General features: G+C 55.0%; 1 protein-coding gene across 2 annotated transcripts in view; it reads right to left on the reverse strand.

Annotated features, from left to right (window-relative positions):
- The window catches only part of Cpt1a (carnitine palmitoyltransferase 1A), a 43729-nt gene that overhangs the window by 15183 nt on the left and 8110 nt on the right, over window positions 1–20436 (reverse strand). For both annotated transcript variants that reach the window (XM_070009734.1, XM_070009735.1), the window contains exons 2-9: window positions 15238–15389; window positions 11355–11500; window positions 7568–7739; window positions 6415–6516; window positions 4464–4601; window positions 3259–3336; window positions 2290–2397; window positions 134–221 (exon numbers count right to left, since the gene is read on the reverse strand). In XM_070009734.1, coding sequence (XP_069865835.1) covers window positions 134–221; window positions 2290–2397; window positions 3259–3336; window positions 4464–4601; window positions 6415–6516; window positions 7568–7739; window positions 11355–11500; window positions 15238–15378 — 973 coding nt within the window. In that variant the 5' untranslated portion in view covers window positions 15379–15389. The remainder of the gene's footprint in view (window positions 1–133; window positions 222–2289; window positions 2398–3258; window positions 3337–4463; window positions 4602–6414; window positions 6517–7567; window positions 7740–11354; window positions 11501–15237; window positions 15390–20436) is intronic.

Here is a 20436-nt window from a genome sequence, read left to right on the forward strand (position 1 = left end):
TGGAAGTCTGGAAACAAGCCCACCATCCCGGGCCCCAAAGAAGGGCCTGACGACCACTCTGGGCCTTGGCCTCCTCCTGAGAGGACAGAGAGGGCGTGGCCCCAGGGAGCCCTGCCCCGCACGCCCCACTCACCAGTCTCCTCCCCTGGGATCCGGCACGTGTTAAACAGCCGCTCCCACTGCGCGGAGCACAGCGGGACTGTGGACCCCAACACGCGAATCTGCAATGGAAACCAGGGTCACACCAACAAGCCACACCCCGCAGGACACCGGCCGGCCACGCCTGGGGACATGCCTAACGGCCATGGCCAGGTTTTGAGCACGCGGCCCATGGCGCTGCTCCCTGGGATCCGACGCTGAAAAGCAGCTGAGCCAGGCCAGCGCCCGCCCTCTGCATCTGCTTCTGGAAAAATCCATTCAGACAAATTATGTTTTTGTTTGTTTGTTTTTGTCGGTCATGGGGCCTGAACTCACTCTGGGCCTGGTACTGTCCCTCAGCTCTTCAGCTCAAGGTTAGCACTCTACCACTGAGCCACAGCACCACTTCCAACCTTTTCTGCTTATGTGGTACTGAGGAATCGAACCCAGGGTCTCTTGCATCCAAGGCAAGCGCTCTAGCACTGAGCCACCTTCCCAGCCCGAGACACATCATGTTTAAACCGACACCAAAACCCAAAGATGAATGTTTTGTCTTGTAAGCCAGGCTTTATTTCAACAAATCACAAGGCCAATTGCAGAACTGAAGCACAACAGAAGCCAGAGCCCGGCTACAAGCTCACATCTGTAATCCTCGCTACACAGGAGGCTGAGAGGTGAGGATCACAGTTCAGAGGCAGCCTGGGCAAGAAAATCCATGAGACTCTCACCTCTGATTAACCACCAAAGAGCCAGGAATGGAGCTGTGGCTCTGGTGGGAGAGCACCAGCTTTGAGCAGAAAAGCGAAGGTGTAATAATAGATGCCTGAGTTCAAGTTCCTGGACCAGCACAAACATTAAACAAAACATTTTTAAAGTACAATAGACATATATATTCACTTAGAATACCTAAAACTCAATCTCAAAATAATATGAATGAAAAAACTATCACACCTGTAATCCTAGCTACTCAGGAGGCTGAGATCTGGGGATCGTGGTTCAAAGCCAGCCTGGGCAGAAAGGCCTTGAGACTCTTATCTACAATAAATCACTAGAAAACCAGAAGTGGCTGTGTGGCTCAAAGCGGTGGAGCGCTCTCCTTGGTCTGAAGAGCTATGGGACAGCACCCAAGCCCAGAGTTCAAGCCCTACAACTGACAAAAAAAAGAGAAAAAACTAGACAACCCTCCCCTGGCCCCGCAAGAAATAAAAGCCATTTAAATTACTACTATCTTAGCAATTTAAGAGCATAAGATCAGAGGACAGTGGTTCAGAGCAAGCCCAGGGACACAAATCCACAAGTCTTTTATCTCCAATTAGTCAGCAAAAAGCCAGAACTGGAGGTGTGACTCAAATAGAACACCAGTCTTGAGGGGAAAAGGCTAAGCAAGAGCAGGAGGCCTGAGTTCAAGCCCCAGTATCTACAGAAAAGAATTCCATGAGCTAGTGATGGAAGTCAGTGTAGAGTACTAACTGGTGGAAGTCAGTGTAGAGTATTAACCGGTGGAACTCAGTGTAGAGTACAACCCTAGCATGCCCAGCCCCGTGGGGTCCATCCCCAGTACCAGCAAAAAAAGAAAGAAAATTTTTTTTGGTCGGTCGTGGGGCTTGAACTCTGGGCCTGGGCGCTGTCCTTGTGCTTTTCAGCTCAAGGCAAGCACTCTACCACTTGAGCCACAGTGCCACTTCTGGTTTTCTAGTGGTTTATTAGAGATAAGAGGCTCACGGACTTTGCTGCCCTGGCTGGCTTTGAATCATGATCCTCAGATCTCAGCCTCCTGAGTAGCTAGGATTAGGGGTGTGAGCCACCGGTGGCTAGAAAAAAATAATTTTAAGTTGAGTTTCTAGATTAGTAAGCACTTAAATTCCGCTTCTTGCTGAGTATGGTGGCTCACGCCTATAATCCCAGACACTCAAGAGGTAAAGATAAGGAAGGTGGGATGTGCCTATCACCCCATCTGTGTGAGGAAGCATAAACAGGAGGATCAAAGTCCAGGTCAGCAAAACTGCAAGCATCTATTAAAAAAATAAGAAGCAGAACAGGGCCAGAGTGCATCTCAAGCTCTGTCTGGCGAGCACAAGGCCCTGAGTTCAAACCTCAGGACCAGCAAGATAAATCCAGGAGCGTTTCACCAAAAGCACTGTGTTCACATACCGGTTTGATTTCCTCCCGATCCACCTTGCGTCGGTAAAGCAGCATGGCGTGGATGGCGTTCCCAGCCCTGGCTGCCTGGATGTGTGTGGATTTGACGAACAGCAGGTCCTGGGGAAGGGAGGGGCGACCACACAGAGCAGGTTCACGGGAGAAGCTGCGAGAATGTACACACTCCAGCTCTCACACCCGCCCCGGAAGAAAACAAATGGCCGGTTCACTGAGGTATTCCCTAGCCATGAGGCGTTGATGGTATTAAAACAACAACAGTACTCTCCCCCAAACAGCCTCCTGAAAGGAACAAGAAACGATGGACTGGGAAGTTCTCTGGATAACTGCAGTCTAAAACAATCATTTGCCCCCTGCCAGGCCTGCGACGAGGCCAGCGGGCAGCTGGAGGGAAGGCCGTGGAAGAGGCAGACACAGATGCCTGCAATCCCAGCACCGGGGAGCCTGGGGCAGGAAGGAGCATGGTCCACCCCAGGCCTAGCTTGGCCTATGGAGTCAGACCTGTCTCCAAAAACAAACCAACGAAATAAAGAACTGGGGGAATGGCTGCAAGGTTCCGCAAGGGCCTGGACAGTCACCCCGCATGCCCAGCCCGGCTCGGAGAGCCAGGAACAGCGAGGGCGCTGTGATCCGGATGGCGCTGTGCCCAGAGCCGGCGCTGGGGACGGCACCCACACTCAGGGCCTCCATCCTACCCCACCTCCACCCTACTCCCACCAGCCACCGAGCACCATGGGGAGGACCACACGCCACAGAGGAGAAGGAGGACTCACCATGGGGGGAGAGGACTCATTATGAGGGGGACCCACCCTCATTGGGGGAAGATAATTCACCACAGTGGGAGGAGGACTCACCACATGGGGGAAGACTCACAGGGGAGGAGGACTCGCCACAGGGGAGAGGGAGGACTCACCCAATGGGGGAGGACTTACAGGGGGTTGGACTCACCACGGACCCACTCACCATGGCATAGTAGTTGCTGTTCACCATGATCGGCCCTCGGCCCCGGAGGTAGATGTACTCTTCCCACCAGTCGCTTACCTGTGGGGCAAACAGACCCCGCCCCGCTGGAGCACCGGACCAGCCCTCTTGCTTCGTGCATCTTTGCAGAGAGGTCTCTCATTCATTTCACCCCTGGTTGGGCCTCAGACAATGACCATCCAGCCTAAGGCCTCCAGTGTGGCTGGGATGAAAGGTATATACCACCATGCCGGGGCTCACACGTTGAAATGGAATCTCGCTAACTTTTTACCTGGACAGGCTTTGAGCCACAGTCCTCCTGATCTCCATGTCCCAAGCAGCTGGGGTTACAGGTGTGAGCCACTGGACCCAGCATCTGGGTTATTTTTAATATGTTCTCTTCCACCTCCCCTCCCCTGCCCCTGGCACCACACGTGAAACTCAGCTGGGGCCTGGCACAAACTGTCTACACCATCCATAGTCTGGAGCCCTGACCGGACATCGGATCTGATACTCTTGGAATCAGAAGGAACCTTACAGGCTGGAGGTGTGGCTCAAATGGTAGAGTACCTGCCTGGAAAGCACAAGGTCCTGAGTTCAAATCCCAGCACCACCAAAACACCAAAGAACTAACCCACAAAAAAAGGGACCAAACCAGAGGGGAGGAGCGGCAGCACCTAACTTCCCTCCAGATGAAACACTAGGAGCTCACCCGCCAGCAGGACCATGCCCCGTGGGCACAGATTGCCCCAGGAGAGCCTCCTGCCCCCAGGGAAAACCACTGACTCTTTCCCCGGGCCTCGAGTCTATGCTGCAGTTCCCGCCATGACCCCGGCCCCCACGTCAGTATTTATACAGAAGAATTTCATGAGGAAAAATTCCACGCAGGCCGTGGAATTCAAGACCAGTCTCAACAACACGAAAGACCACATGTCAACAAGCAAGCCAGAAATGAGGGTCCTTGGCTGCCACCACAGCTATGCGAGAGGCGCAGGTGGGATTAGGTACAGGTTGGTGGTAAAACACAAGGAAATGAAAATGCAAAAGGGCTAGGGCACTGGCTTAAGGGGTAGAGCACTTGCCTAGTGAGTGCAAGGTACTGAATTCCCCAGTACCATCCCCAAACACTGTTACTGCACATAAATACCCCCCAAATGTCTCCACACAGAAAAACTCCACCGTGGGAAGTCACACGCAACAGCACTCACGTAGTTTGTGGCCCACCAGGATTTCAGCTTCAGGTACCATTGCAGTTTGGGTCCGAGGTTGGCAGCGAAGTCCTGGGCCAGCACTGTCATCCGCTGGAACTCCTCCTCCTTCATCAGTGGCCTCACGGACTCCAGGTACTGCGGCCAGTGCACAGCAGTCGCCAAGTCAGGCCCTTCACCTGGGCTCCCTGACTCACGTGGGGCCCCAAGGCCCACCACGTCCACGTTCCCAAGGCCGTAAACCTTCTCATTCACGGAAATGGTAACTTCATATCTGTGCTGGCCCTGGGGCTTGAAATCAGGGACTGGGCGCTGTCCCTGAGCTTTTTCCCTCAAGGCTGGTGCTCTACCCCTTAAGCCACAGCTCCACTTTCAGATTTATGGGTGATTAATTGGATAAGAGACTCGTGGGCTTGCCTGCCTTGGACGGCTTTGAACCACAATCCTCAGATCTTAGCTTCCTGAGTAGCTAGGATTACAATTGTGAGCCTCAGTTTGAAATTGTAATTGTGTGTGTGTGTGTGTGTGTTTGTGTGTGCGCACGCGCGCGTGCGTGCACACGCCAGTCCTGGGCTTGAAATCAGGGCCTTGTGCTTTTGCTTGGCTTCCTAGGCTGGCTTTGAACTGCGATCCTCAGCTCTCAGCTTCCCGAGTAGTTAGGATGGCAGGCTGAGTCACCAGCGCCCAGATACTGTTCATTAAATATGAACAGAGAGAAATTGCCCCATCTCCACACCACAAGATAAACCAAGAAACTTACAGGATCAAGGTCACTTGTAAAGCCTGGGGCTGACAGCTTATACCTGTAATCCTAGCTACTTAGGAGGCTACATCTGAGGATCATGGTTCAAAGCCAGCCTGGGCAGGAAAGTCCAAGAGATTTTTATCTCCAATTAACCACCCCATCAAATGGGGTACTGTGGCTCAAAGTGGTAGAGCATCAGCCTTAAGCAAAAGAGCTCAGAGAAAGCACCCAGGCCCTGAGTTCAAGCCCAAGGACTAATGAAAAGAAAAAAGGTTGGGGTGCCAGTGGCTCGCACCTGTCATCCCAGCTTCTCTGGAGGCTGAGATTTGAGGATTGATATTCAAAGCCAGCCCAAAACAGGAAAGTCTGTGAGACTCTTATCTCCAATTAATCACAGATTAAGCCAGAAGTGGCACTGTACTACAAGTGGTAGAGTGCTAGCCTTGAGCAAAAGGATCCCAGAGACAATCCCCCCCACCCCCCAACTCCCGCCCCTGTCTCCCCCCCACCCCCGTCCCAACTCCAAGCCCCAGGATGGGGGGGGTGGGCCGGGTATCACTGCTAAGGGATCCTCTTATCTCTAGATGACCTTGGATAAAAGACCTGTTTCTAGCTATACTGCCGCTACTTGGAGGGAGTTGAGCTGGATGGGATGGGGGCACGGAGCCCAGGCCACTGACATGCCAGCTCTGTGTCTTCAGGCTGTGTTCAGCGTACACGTGTGCACACGCTTAGCACCGACACTGAGGTGGGAGACGTGTTGAGCCCTGAGCCTAGGCCACCCCCAGTCACCTGGCCCGCTGGAAAGCGGCCACGCCGGCAGGGCCCGGACCCCAGCCTCTGCCCGCAGTTCTGGAAGGTGGAGTGTGTTCAGAGAGAACTGGCTGCCCCCTGGTGGCACACCCCCCACATCCTAGCTACTCAGGAGGCCCTGGGGTCACGCGGCAGAGCACCAGCCTTGAGGGGAAAAAAACAAGTGGGAGCGCAAGGCTCTGCCGAGTTCAAGTCCCAGTAGAGGTTAAAAAAAGATTGACATGGAAGTTAGAGGTGTGGCAAGAGCTCCTGCCCAGCACGTGCAAGGCTGTGAGTTCAAACCCTGGCAGCACCAGCCCAGAAGTGATTCAAATGGTACTTTTATGTTGTGGCAAAATTTCCCATAATTTAAAACAGAAATACGACAACCCTCCCCGCCAGGCCCGCACCTACCCTGCTGATGGTGTCTCTGACGGCGGGGACGGGCTGGCGGGGCAGGGACGTCTGGAAGCTGTACAGCATGGGCTTCCGGCCTGAGAAGACCTTGACCATGGCCTGGAGGAGAAAGTCAGTGACAGAGGCATGGCTCAGGGGGTAGAGTGCCTACCTCCCACGCTCAGGGCCCTGAGTTCAATCCCCAGGAGCGCTAGAAAACAAAATGAAACCAGGCTAAGCCAGGTGCCAGTGGCTCACACTGTAATCCCAGCTACTGAGGAGGCTGAGATCTGAGCATCACGCTTCAAACCAGCCTGGGCAGGAAAGTCTGTGAGACTCTTATCTCTGGCTAACCAACAAGAAAGTCAGAAATGAAGGTGTGACTCAAGTGGTAGAGCGCCAGCCTTGAGCACCAAACAAAGCTCAAGGACAGCGCCCAGCCCTGAGTTCAGGCCCCAGGACCTCCAGAAAACAACCAAAACCTGGCCAAATAAAAGCCAACTCTCATGGAGTCTTTGAGACACCTAAGTCCCTGACCAAGAGCCCCTGGGTGAGTAACCTCTCAAGCTTGGGGGGTTTTGTCCTCCTAGAGACCATGGGCTCGGGGACTAGGAATGAGGTCAGCTGAGGTGCCCGGTCCTCAAGCCCACCCGAGGGCGGCCTCGTGGAGCCTGTGAAGCCTGCCGGGCCCCGGCTTAGCCTGGGCAGTGAAGGCCCAGCATCCTCACTGCTCAGGAGGCTGAGATCTGAGGATCCTGATTTGATCAGGGCACACAAGTCTGAGGACTCTTATTTTTAGTTAACCAGCAAAAGGCTGGTAGGGGAACTATGGTTCAAGCGGTAGAGTGCCAGTTTGGGGGGGGGGAGTAAGAGCATGAAGCCCTGAGTTCAAGCCCCAGTATTGGCACAAAAGAAAAAAAAAAACAAACTTTTTTTAAAAAGTCAAAATAACATTACAGTTCTTCTAGAAGGAAACTTCCGTGACCCCATGAAGCACAGGCAGGGGCTCCCGGCTGAGCAGCGTGGGGCCCACGCCACTGTTCCTTACAGCAGAGGCCAGAGCCGAGGCCTACCGAGCTGGGGGGGATGCAGTCCCCGCTCACGCATGCGCCTGTCACACACAGGGACGGTGCCCGGCCAGGGGCGGGGGGAGGGGGCACCCCGTCCTCACCATCCAGATCCTGGTGGAGCGGCTCAGTTTGCCGTGCTCCACGAACATCCAGCCGTGGTAGGAGAGGAGCACCTTGAGGGAGTAGCGCATGGTGATGATGAGCGCCACCCACAGGCCGGTGCCGAACAGCACACTGCTCACCACCTTCCTGGTCTGGCAGGACAGGCGGCCACTGCGGGGAGACAAGCAGAGGCCAGGGTGTTAGTGGGGAGCCGGGGAGACAAGCACAAAGAAAAAAAGGGAGAAGAACAAAAGGCTGCCACTTTGTTTTTGTGGGTTGTGGGGTTTGAGCTCAGGGCCTGGGCACTGTCCTGAGCTTTTTCTACTCAAGGCGAGTGCTCTGCTACTCTGATCCACAGCCCCACTTCCGGTCTTCTGGTGGCTCACTGAAGAGTCTCACAGACGCTCCTGCCCAGGTTGGCTTCAAACCACGATCCTCAGATCTCAGCCTCCTGAGTAGCTGGGATTACAGGCGGGAGCCACCGGTGGCGGGGAAGGCTGAGAGCATGCCAACTCTGTGTGTAATCTACACAGACCTGCGAACGCTCACCACCGGATGTCAAATGATTGAAAACGCAACCACAGATCACTGAAGAAAAAAGGAGACAAAGCACAAAAGTTGAGGAGGGGTCTTAGGCCTAGGAGTCTTGGAAATCTCTACATACTGAGTGACAAAAACAGAGTGACAGCTTGAGGCTTTAAGTTCCAGCCCCAATGGCACAACACAAATACAAACAACACAACACGCTGAGATGCCTCCCAGGCGGCCATTTCCCACAGCTGACACCAGTCGCCCTGCCCCTGGGAACACCGGAGTGACCAGGTGGCCGAATGACTATCTCCCAGGGGAGAAGACTTGGGCCGCAAGCCCATTTTTCTGTAACTGGTCTTCATCTACATTCCACTGTCATCTCCAAACCTAATCTGATTTCAGATCTGAGGATTTAAACAGCTATCTTGCCGATCAGCTACACTTGTATTACACCACACCACAGACCCAGGTTCACAAAAGCTGGGCAGGACTTTCACATACACAAGTAAGAAGACAGGTGCAGGACCTTTGAGCATGCTCCCTTGCTCTGGGACAGGAAAGTACTCTTCTTTTACAGGGCGATCGCTTTAGGTGGCTGCGGGATGAAGCAACAGGGCTCAGGCTTCCCAAAGCACAACACGCTGAAAGCAGCAGCCCTGGCCTGTTCAGCAGTGCAAGAGGCCCTGGGATCTGTCCCCAGCATCAGAAAATGCAAAACAAGGGCTGGGAAGGTGGCTCAGAGGTAGAGTGCTTGCCTTGCATGCATGGGGCCCTGGGTTCGATTCCTCAGCACCCCATAAACAGAAAAAGCCGGAAGTGGCACTGTGGCTCAAGTGGTAGAGCGCTAGCCTTGAGCTGAAGAGCTCAGAGACAGCGCCCAGGCCCAGAGTTCAGGCCCCACAACCGACAAAAGAAAAAAAAAAAAAAAAAAAGCAAAACAAGCTGAGCATGGTGGCTTCCACCTGTAATACTAGCTACTCCGGAGGTGGGTGCTAGGACTTTCACAATTTGAGGTGGAGGGTTGAAAGACCCCCCCATCCCAACAATATCTGGGCACAGTAACATGTTCTTATCATCCCAGCTGCTACAGAAAACCACATCAAGCCGGGCGCTGGTGGCTCACACCTGTAATCCTAGCTACTCAGGAGGCTGAGATCTGAGGATCGCGGTTCAAAGCCAGCCCGGGCAGGAGAGACCGTGAGACTCCTATCTCCAATAAACCACCAGAAAACCGGAAGTGGCGCTGTAGCTCAAGTGGTAGAGCGCTCGCCTTGAGCTGAAGAGCTGAGGGACAGCGCCCAGGCCCAGAGTTCAAGCCTAACGACCGACAAAAAAAAAAAAAAAGAAAACCACATCAAAAAGGACTGGAGGCACGGCTTAAGTGGTAGAGTGTCTGCCTAGCAAGCTCCGGCTTTGAGTTCAGTACCTCCAAAACAAGCAAACAGAGCAGGCACAGTAGCCTAGGGACAGGCACACCTTCCTTCCCAGAAGACAGGTCTGAAGGAGCCCTGGAGGCTCGAGCCGCTGACCTTTCGCCTGGCCTTTCTAAATCTGGGCCACAGGTGGCCCAGTTTACCGAAATAGGCCCAGAGGGACAAGGAAGCCTTATAAAGGCCCTGGGCTGCGTGGGGAAATCTTGAGGCAGCCCAGCCAGCCCCACACCCCACACCAGCGGTCCCAGGGGAGCAGAGCCTGTGGGTGACCAAGACTGGTGACCGCCTGGCCAGGGGTACCGAGTTTGCTGACCGGAGTGGCGATGGAGCTGGCACAGCAGAACTCCGGGAGGCGCCCAGAACAGGCCCCCTTCCACAACCGCCAGGGATGTGACTTGGGCGCACTTGCCTGTGTGTGCATGCGTGTGTGTGCCCGTGCATGTTTGTGTGCCAGTCCTGGGGCTTGGCATAGGCACTGCCTCTCAAGTTTTTGTGCTGGAGCTCTACCACCTGAGCCACAGCTCCATTTTTGGCTTTTTGGTGGTTTATTGGAGATAAGAGTCTCATGGGCTTTCCTGTCCCGGCTGGCTCTGAACCTCAATCCTCAGATCTCAGCCTCCTGGGTGGCTGGGATTACAGGTGTGAGCCACCGGTGACCAGGGACTTCTATCAAGCCTCCTACACACGCTTCTGAGCACGAGCCGGAGGAAGGTCGAGGACCGGGCTCGAGGAGCTGGGCTGGTGCAGGAGATAGGGGCTGCCACTAGAGCTGTCCTGGAAAACACCCCCCAAAGTTACGTCTGCCTAGTCCCCCGTGAGTCAGGGAAGGGCAGGTCTGTGCGCGCTCCTTCCTGCCACGCTGTTGCTGCTTTTCTTATTCCTTCCTAGAGGAAAACTGACATACAACAACCGGGAAGGGAGGTTATGAGCCGCCACAGCCTCCTCAGCCTTGCTCTGATGATGGCTCCCCTGTGACCTCCGAGATCCTCCGGCCTCAGCCTCCCAGCACAGGCGGCCTCAGATCCGCGCCTCCTGCGGCTCCAGGCCTGGGGCCTCGCCTCAGCCACAGTCCAGAACCCATCTGTGGTAGATACCAGCAATGCAGAAGCCAATGGCATGCCTGTAATCCCAGCGACTCAGGAGGCCGAGGCCTAAAGATCATAGTTCAATGCCAGCCCGGGCAAGAATGTCCCTGACACTCATATCTACAATTAACCAGTGGAGCTGTGGCTTAAGTGGTAGAGCACCAGCCTTCAGCAAAACAGCCAAGCGAGAGTGTGGGGACCTGGGCTCAATCCCTAACGCCCCACAAAACAGAAGACATTTTAAAACGTGACCCCGTCAGCAGCCATCGGCCCTGGCAGCCAGGCTCCTTCTGGCAGTGGGGCACCGGGGCCCTGTCACTCTCTCTGTCCAGGCTCCTGGGGGAAGTCTGGGGCCACAAATTCTGGGCGGGGGGGGGGGGGGGGCGGGCGGGCAGGACTTAATACCAGGCCAGGAGAGGAAAGCACGGAGAGGGGAAGGAGGGCCGAAGCCTCAAATCAAAGACACAACACGCACAGGGGCTGTGAGTGACCAGACTGCAGCCAGCAGGAAAGCTGCGGACAGCCAGATGCACACCTGACAGCGACAGCTGGACGCACACTGACAGGACAGCTGGATGCACACCGACAGGGATGGCTAGATACACACCGACAGGACAGCTAGACACGCACCGGCAGGACAGCTAGACACACACCGACAGGGATGGCTAGATACACACCCAACAGGGAAAGCCACGGCCTAGACTGATGGACCCGGGACGGGGTTCAGGCTCACTCACGTGGCGACCGTGTCCAGGGATCGGTTGATCCTCGCGATCAGCCCCAAAGAGGGGTCCACCTTGGTATAAGTGGACGAGACCACGCCAACCACCACGATGAGCCAGCTGGAGGGGCTGGCTGGAAACACGCCGGTAAGGATGCCATTCTGTAACAAGAGGCCCACGGTGAGCAGCCCTCCCCACGCTGCCCTTCCCCACGGGAGTGTGTCCACAATGGGGGGAGACCCCCTCACTGGCTGGGACTCTCCCCCAGGGGCCGTGGTCACAGCGGTTCCAACCATTGGAACTGGCACTGGGCCCGAGGACATGAGCACAACCCAAGCAGGAGATCACCATACACACACCCAGCCTTTGCCTAACCTGGCCCTGGCACCCGCGAAGGACAGACATCCCTGCGCCTGCCTGAAGTCCCCACTTCAGCCACCCATTGTCCAGGACGCTTGAGACCCCAGCTCCAAACTACCTGTGCTGCTCCTGGGCCAAGACACCGCTTGGCCCTCTAACCTCTAATTTACTGGAAGAACTCTCCAGTGATAAAAGGCAGAACAGGGAGAGGACATGTAACAACTGGCAAGGTGCTGGTAACTGCGCAAAGCGGGAGGAGAGCCATGGGGACGGCTGCTCAGCAGGGTACAGTACTGCACTCCTGTAATCCTGGCACTAGGGAGGGCGACGTAGGAAGATCAAGACTTGGAAACCTGGGCGTCAAGTAAAACTTGATCTTGAAAGCATAAAACTTCATGCCAGGCATGGTGGCTCAATCCTGTAATCCTGGCTACTTGGTAGGTGGAGATGGGGAGTTGCGACTGGAAACGAGCCTGGGTGTAAAAGTTCTAAGACACCATCTCCAACCGTGTTTGAGTGTGGCTGCACGTGCCTGTCATCCCAGCCACAGAGAAACAGTGTCTGGGTGCAGTGAGGTGTGCCTGAGATTCTCAAGGGACACAGAGAAGCAAATGCAAGAGGATCACAGCCAGCATAAGGGAGATGCTGTCAAAAATAACCAAGGCAGGGGCTGGGAAGGTGGCGCAGTGGTAGAGTGCTTGCCTCGCATGCAGGAGGCCCTGGGTTCGATTCCTCAGCACCACATAAACAGAAAAAGCTGGAAGTGGCGCTGTGCTCAAGTGGTAGGTGCTAGCCTTGAGCTGAAGAGCTGAGGAACAGCGCCCAGGCCCAGAGTTCCAGCTTGAACTCTGGGCTTGAGTGCTGTCCCTGTGCTCTTCAGCTCAAGGCTAGCACTCTACCACTTGAGCCACAGTGCCACTTCCAGTTTTCTAGTGGTTTATTGGAGATAGGAGTCTCATGGTCTCTCCTGCCCGGGCTGGCTTTGAACCTCGATCCTCAGATCTCAGCCTCCTGAGTAGCTAGGATTACAGGCGTGAGCCACCAGCGCCTGGCTGTTGGGGTTTTTCTTATGGAAGTACTGGGGTTTGAACTCAGGGCCTTATGTTAACTAGTTAGGCAGGTGCTCTAGCACTTGAGCCACATTTGTGCTATGGTCATTATTTGTGTGTGTGTTCTGGTCCTGGAACTTGAACTCGGGGCCTAGGTGCTGTCCTTGAACTTTTTTTTTCCTCAAGTCTAGTGATCTACCCCCTGAACCACAGTTCTATTTCTGGATTTTTGGTGGCTCATTGGAGATAAGGGTCTCAATAACTTTCTTGCTGGCTGGCTTTGAACCATGATCCTCAGATCTTAGCCTCCAGAGTAGCTAGGAAGACAGGCATGAGCCACCAGCTCTCATCTTGCTACTGTTATTTCTGAAATAGGGTCTTCACTTTTAGGAGGCCAGGCCCACGATCATACTATTTTTAGAGACAAAAAACGTTATTTTAAAATAAACTAATTCAATGAAGCTAAACAGAAGCCGGGCGCTGGTGGCTCACACCTGTCATCCTAGCTACTCAGGAGGCTGAGATCTGAGGATCGCGGTTCAAAGCCAGCCCGGGCAGGAGAGACTGTGAGACTCCTATCTCCAATAAACCACCAGAAAACCGGAAGTGGCGCTGTAGCTCAAGTGGTAGAGCGCTCGCCTTGAGCTGAAGAGCTGAGGGACAGCGCCCAGGCCCAGAGTTCAAGCCCCACGACCAAAAAAAAAAAAAAAAAAAAAGCTAAACAGAAAGGAAGAAAATACATCCCTCACATCTCCCTGTCACAAGTCCATACACCTGCGCAGCCTGGCCGCCCTGCTGGCCCCCCTCCCTCAGGTGACACCCCACACTGCCTGTTCTGTGTGGTCAGCTCTTAAACTTACTCCACCCATAGGTGGTGCCCGCCCCCCTGCCAGCTGCACAGAACTCCACCTGGTCACCGTCAGGCACAGCCCAAAGCCAGCAGCTTGGCCCCAGGGATGCCGAGCCATGGCCGGGGAAGTAGCTCCGTGGTAGAGCACTAGCCTCACACAGCTAGAAAGGGAGGCAGGGAAGGAGAGAAGGAGGGAGGCAGGGAAGGAGAGAAGAAGGGAAGGAAGAAAGGAGGGAGGGAGGGAGAAAGGATTGGAGGGAGGGAAAAATGGAAATCTGAAAACAACTAAAATCAACGAAGGAAGATGTTTACTTTAAAAAAGGGTAGATTTCCACTGGTTCAGATAATTGACAACACATGTGTTCTGGAATTCCGGTGGACCATTTTTAGTGTTTGAATACTTTATCAGCAAATCAGTCAGTGCACAACCGCACGCAAGTTTTGAAACCCTCCCTTCCTTCCTTCCTTCTCTCTTTTTTCTTTTCTTTTTTTTTTGGGGGGGGGGGTCTGGTCGTGGGGCCTGAACTCTGGGCCTGGACGCTGTCCCTCAGCTCTTCAGCTCAAGGCTAGCGCTCTACCACTTGAGCCACAGCGCCACTTCCAGCTTTTTTCCTTTTGCTTATGTGGTGCTGAGGAATCGAACCCAGGGCCTCATGCATGCAAGGCAAGCACTCTACCACTGAGCCACCTTCCCAGCCCTCTTTTTTCTTTTTTTGTGCAGGGCTTGGGATCTGTCCTTCAGCTTTTCTGCTCAAGGCTAGCATTCCGCCATGTGGGCCACATCTCTACTTGTAACTTTTTGTTGATGAATTGGAGGTTGAGAGTGTCCTGGGCTTCTCTGCCTGGGCAACCTTCAAACCTCCATCCTCAGCTCTCAGCCTCCGGAGTAGCTAGTGGGTTATGGTCTGAGCCACAGGTACCCAGCAAAGGGCTTCCTTTCCCACACAATGGAAAGGAGTCAGCTGGGCAGAGACGCAGCTGCACTCTGGTCTTGTCCGCTTCCGGCAGGGCAAGTCCTTCCCCTGATCACAGCAGGCTGTGGGCTCCACCAGCCTCACAGGACCAAGACAAGAGCCCAGTGAGCCAACCGGGCATGGAAGTACACGCCTGTAACCCTGGCCACTCAGAAGACAGAGGTGGGAAGATGGTGAGTTCAAGGCCTACCTGGAAGACCATGTCACAAAAGCAGAATTAAAATTGTTTAAAAAAGGCTGGAGGGGCTGGGAAGATGGCTCAGTGGTAGAGTGCTTGCCTTGCATGCATGAGGCCCTGAGTTCCATTCCTTAGCACCACATAACCAGGAAAAAAAAAAAAGCCGGAAGTGGTACTGTGGCTCAAGTGGTAGAGCGCTAGCCTTGAGCTGAAGGGCTGAGGGTCAGTGCCCAGGCCTTGAGTTCAGGCCCATGACTGGACCCAAAAACAAAAGGCTGGAGGCATAGCCCAAGTGGTAGAGCACCTGCCTTGAAAGCATGAATCTTGGGTTTGAGCCCCAGTACTGCCAGAAAAGAGTACTAGTAAACTGTGGGCCACTGCGTGTGTGAGAGCGGGGGTGCTGTGGGGCGGAGCCTGTCAGCAGCCGTGTGGAAATCCTCCTCTTCTCAGGGTGACATGGCAGAGACTGAAACAAAGATGGGAAAACCTTGAAGCGGATGAACTTCTTTTTCCAGGAGTGGAGTCCCGAGAGGCAGATCTGTTTCAGGGCCTCGTGGCTCAGCCGGAGGTCGATGCCATCGGGGGTGACGGTGAACTGGAAGGCCACGGCCTGGTGAGCCTCTGCCATCCTGAGCTTAGCTGTGCAGAGGGGAGATGCACAGACGGGGTTCAGGAGTCGCGTACCGGATCCCAGGGCCTTCCTCCCCACCGCGGAGCTCCCGTTTCATCCATGACGGGTCCTGTCCCTGTGGACCTTGCCCCTCGCTGCCCCCCACCTCTACATTTCCGCCAGGATGCCCCAGGGCATCACAGGGTCCTATCCACAGAACCCCTGAACCCCCAAGTCCCCCACCATCCCACAGGTCCACACAAAACACACAGGACGCCAGTGGCTGTAATGACTGGCCCTGGGGGACAAGCGTGGTCCTTGGCACGCAGGAGACCCTGAGCGGCTGCAAAGCCCCAGGGCTGAGGCCTCCAGCAGGGAAGGCCTGGCCTCGGCCGCTCGCTCGGCAGGGTCCCCGGGCAGAGCTGGGTCCTCGGAGCCTGGCTGCTGCCAAGCTGGCCTCTGCCCTTCTAGGGCTTCCCCTGGGGAAGGCTGCGGGAAACTGGTGCAGGAGGGGGGGCAGAGGGGACCCCAGCACCAGAAACGACGATGCCCCAGGCATGGAAGGTCCCCTCCGCCGCCTCTCCTCCTCTCCGCAGGTAGCTTCTGCAAAGCACACTGCAGTCAAAAAAAGATAAAAGGGGGCCCGGCGCTGGTGATCACACCGGTAATCCTAGCTACCTCTGGAGGCTAAGATGGGAGGATCCACAGTTTGAAGCCAGCCAGGGCAGGAAAGTCTGTAAGATTCTTATCCCCAAGAAACTACCAAAAATAACTTAATTAATGGGGTCAGGAGCCAGCAATGCACCCTGTATTCTGAGATCTGAAACTCATAGTTCAAAGCTAGCTTGGGGAAAGAAAACTGTCAGACTCTTATCTCTGATTAACGGGCAAAAAGCCAGAAGTGGAACGGTGGCTCACCTGGTAAAGCACCAGCCTTGAGCACAAAAGCTCAGGGACAGCGCCCAGGCCCTGAGTTCAACCGGAACAACAAAAACAAAAGGAAAAACTAGTGGTGCTGTGGTTCCAGCGATAGAGTGCTCGCCTTGAGCTGAAGAGCTGGGGGTCAGTGCCCAGGCCCTGAGTTCAAGCCCCACGACCAACCAAAACAAAAACAAAAACACCTGCCCAGCAGCACACGGCAGTGCGCATGGTACAGGGGTTGTGTTTTCTGACCACAGTGTTCCTGTCTGCCCCGGAGAGGGCCACTGGAAGGCAGGCATTCAACCCCAGAGGTCACTCATGTGTTCACTCAACAAATATTTACTGGCTGCTCCCCAGGTGCCAGCAGGGGGAGGACGAGGACCTGGACCCGCACGTGGCGCCCTCCCCACAGACCGGGCAAAGGCACAGCACTCGGGTGAAGCGGGGTCAGCGTGGGGGAGCAGGCGGGCCCCTCCGGCCCCCCGACAGGGCTGGGCCCCAGGCGGCAAGTGTGCCGCTGTGCCAGGAGCTGGGCTGCGTGCTGGTGCAGGCCCCAAAGGGTTGGGTTCTGGGTGGAAGGGACGGCAGCCAGGCCGGGCCATGCTGGCAGGCCTGGGGACAATGTCCAGGGAGGAACTGGGGACAGTCACTGCTCTGGACGCCGGCCGAGGCCCTTGCTGACAGCTCCCCAGGCCTCTGCTGGGCCAGCTGGCTCCTCTGGTGGGAAGAGGCCAGGTAGGGTGGAGGCAGGTCAGGGCTGGGAGTGGAGAGCGCCCACCTAGGACCTGTGAACCAGGGTGAGGCTGGGGTGGGCGGTGCACCTGGGAATTCGCACTCAGACCCTCACGGCAGCCTCAGCCACTAGCAATGTGCCAGGCATTCCACAGCATGTGACCGACCACACGAGGGGCAGGGGCGGCGATGGCGCCTGCGGCTCACGCCTGGAATCCCTGCTAGCGACCAGGAGGCGGAGGGACCTCAGCTTGAAGCCAGCTCGGCAGGAAAGACTGTAAGATTCTTTATCTCCAGTTAACTGACAAAAAGCTGGAAATGGAGCCGCGGTTCAGGTGGAGAATGCTAGCCTCAAGTGAAAAATCTCAAGGACAACACCCAGGCCCTGAGTTCAAGCCCCAGGACTGGCACGCACGCACGCACGCACACATGCACGCACACATACAGAGCAAAACCAGCAAAGCTCAGATGCCCAGGACACACACACACACACACACACACACACACACACACACACACACACACACACACACACACACACACACACACACACACACACACACACACACACACACACACACACACACACACACACAGCAAAACCAGCAAAGCCCAGATGCCCAGGACCCAGACAGCTTGAAGACACAGAGCTCACTGTGCAGAGCACAAGAGCACAGGCAGAGTGCGGGCATTCGCCGGCACAGGGCCGGTTCTGCAGCCAATACCGTGCTAGAGAGGCTGAGGCCTCCAGCACTGACGGGGGAGCCAGACAGACTTGGAGTGTTAGCGGTGTTCACTCCAGGGGCAAAATGTCTTCCCCAGAATGATCCCGCTGCTGGTGACCTGGGGCTGGAGGCGTATGTCTGAAACCCCAACTATTCAGGAGCCAAAGACTGGGAGGAGTGTGGTCTGATGCCAGCCTTGGCAAAATATAAGCTAGAGCCCATTCTTAACCAGCAAGTTGGACAAGGTAGTGCACACTTGTCATCTAAGTTCTCCTGGAGGAGGATCAAAGACTGAGGTTGGCCCGAGGCAAAAATTCTAGACCCTATCCAAAAAAAAAAAAAAAAAAAAAAAGGTGAGTGTGGGGTCTAAATGATAAAGTGCTTGCATAGCGAGCTCCAGGTCCTGAGTTCAAATCCCAGTCCCAAGGAGACAAGTACTGCAGAGGATGTAGTCAGAATCCTCACCACGGCTGGCAGGGACATGGAACAGGCATTGTACAGAGCAGCCAACTGATCCCTTGCCCCCACCCCGCCCCTCGACCCCCACCCCACCCCACGTCCACCATCCAGCTTCTCCCAGGCACCTGTCCGCAAGTGTTCACTGCCCTGGTATTCGTGGCAGACAAAATGCAGAACCAACTCAGATGTTCATGCAGCAGTGAGTAAATACAATGCAGCCTCCCTGCTCAACGTGAGGGATGACTCACGGACACACTATGTGGAACACAGGTGACCCTTGAAAACACAGTGCCGAGCCAAAGAAGCCGGCACAGGACACGCGGGGTCTTTTCTGCAGACACAAAATGTCCAAAATAGGCAAATCTAGAGGTAGATTGGCCGACCTGGGCACCAAGAAGTTGGAAGTGGCACTGTGGCTCACGTGGTAGAGTGCTAGCCTTGAGCATAAAACCTCAGGGACAGCACCCAGACCCTAAGTTCAAGCCCTAACCCCCCCCACACACACTTCCTAAAAGTATGGTAATAGCAGAACAGGTAAATATAGTAAACAACAACAACAACAAAAAGAAAAACAGAGAGCAAGGGAAGGAGTGACATTATGCAGAAAGAAATGTACTTTTTCCCTGACCTATGTAACTGTAACCACTGTGTGCATCACTTTCACAATAACAACTTAAAATTAAATTAAAAATAAATTATCTTAAAACTAAGGAAAAAGGTCTGGGAAGGTGGCTCAGTGGTGGAGCGTTTGCCTTGCATGCTCGAGGCCCTGGGTTCGATTCCTCAGCACCACATAAGAAAAAAGCCAGAAGTGGCGCTGTGGCTCAAGTGGTAGAGCGCTAGCCTTGAGCTGAAGAGCTGAGGGACAGCGCCCAGGCCCAGAGTTCAGACCCCACGACTGACAAAAAAAAAACCTAAGGAAAAACGTGGCGCAGAAGCACATGCATTAGAAGAGGACACAAGGACGCTCCTGAGCAGAAGCGCTGTCTATTCACAGGGAGCAGCTGGACACCTGGCCTCGGGGCAGGGAGGAGGGCCATTATCTCTGACACAGATATGGCCCAAGTTGTGTTATCTGTCTATCCCTTTTACTAAATTATCCTGATTAAATTCCCCGACTAAATACTCACAAGTATGGGTTTTACGGTGGGGATGGGCAGGTTCCCAGAAGCCAGGTGGGGAATAAAGGCCGTGGGTGTGCTGAGCTGTCCGGAACACATACAGGACCTAGAACATACTGACGGTAGCAAAACACCTGCCCGCTATCATTCCTGCTAGATCCCTCAGGTGTGGAAGGACTCTGGGAACTAGGCCTCTTCCAACACACACAGACACAACACACACACACACACACATAATACATGCACAATACACATAACACATATATAACATACAACACACAGCACATATATACAACACCCACAACATAAACCATTCAAGACACTCCATACAACAAAGACTCGTGCAACACAATGCATGTATACACACAACACAATACACAACGCACAATACAAAACACAAGCATGTGCACACACGCACACACATATACACAGTGGTCCCGGGCGTTAGGCTGCCCTCCCCTCCTCCCTCCTTGACCCCCAGAGACAGGAAGGGAGAGCGAGGCAGCCAGGGCCAGTGCAGTGGCTGACGAGGCGGAGACGCCACCTTCACCCACAGCCACGGCTGTGGCATCTGACCAGCCACAAGGGACCTGCGTGCCAGGCACGGCCACCTTCCCCCTGGACAGGAAGCCCCCACCCCCCGCAGCAGGGACTTCCGCCTGCCACCTGCCTCCACCTGTCACCAGGTAGCTATGAACATAGCCTGGGCACCTGGCCCCTCCCAGAAACTGAAGCAGGAAGATCCTAAGTTCTAGGCCAGCGGTGCTCAGAAGGAAGCCGCAGCTCAGATGCTGCCATCTTCTCCCGTGACACTGGAACACCACAGGCTGTGGACCCGCGGCCCCACGTCCACACGCGGCCTCTGTCCCCAGACCCCGCCCCACAACCCTGCGTGGGAGACCACAAGGGGAAATCGGGGGTGTCTTCCCCTTCCCCCTGTCACACACCAGGACCTGTACCCCATGAATCAGCCAGCACCCCTCTCCAAGGCCCTGCTCGGGACTCAGCTTACACACTCCTGGCCCTGGGCACACCTCACCCTCCCCACCTCACCTCTGCCCACTTGGCATCAGCCCCGGCCACACCTGCCCTGGGGCCGTCACCTCACCGGTGCGACC

This window comes from Dipodomys merriami, unplaced genomic scaffold (assembly GCF_024711535.1).
Source record: "Dipodomys merriami isolate MVZ:Mamm:240054 unplaced genomic scaffold, mDipMer1.0.p SCAF_78, whole genome shotgun sequence".
NCBI lineage: Eukaryota > Metazoa > Chordata > Mammalia > Rodentia > Heteromyidae > Dipodomys > Dipodomys merriami.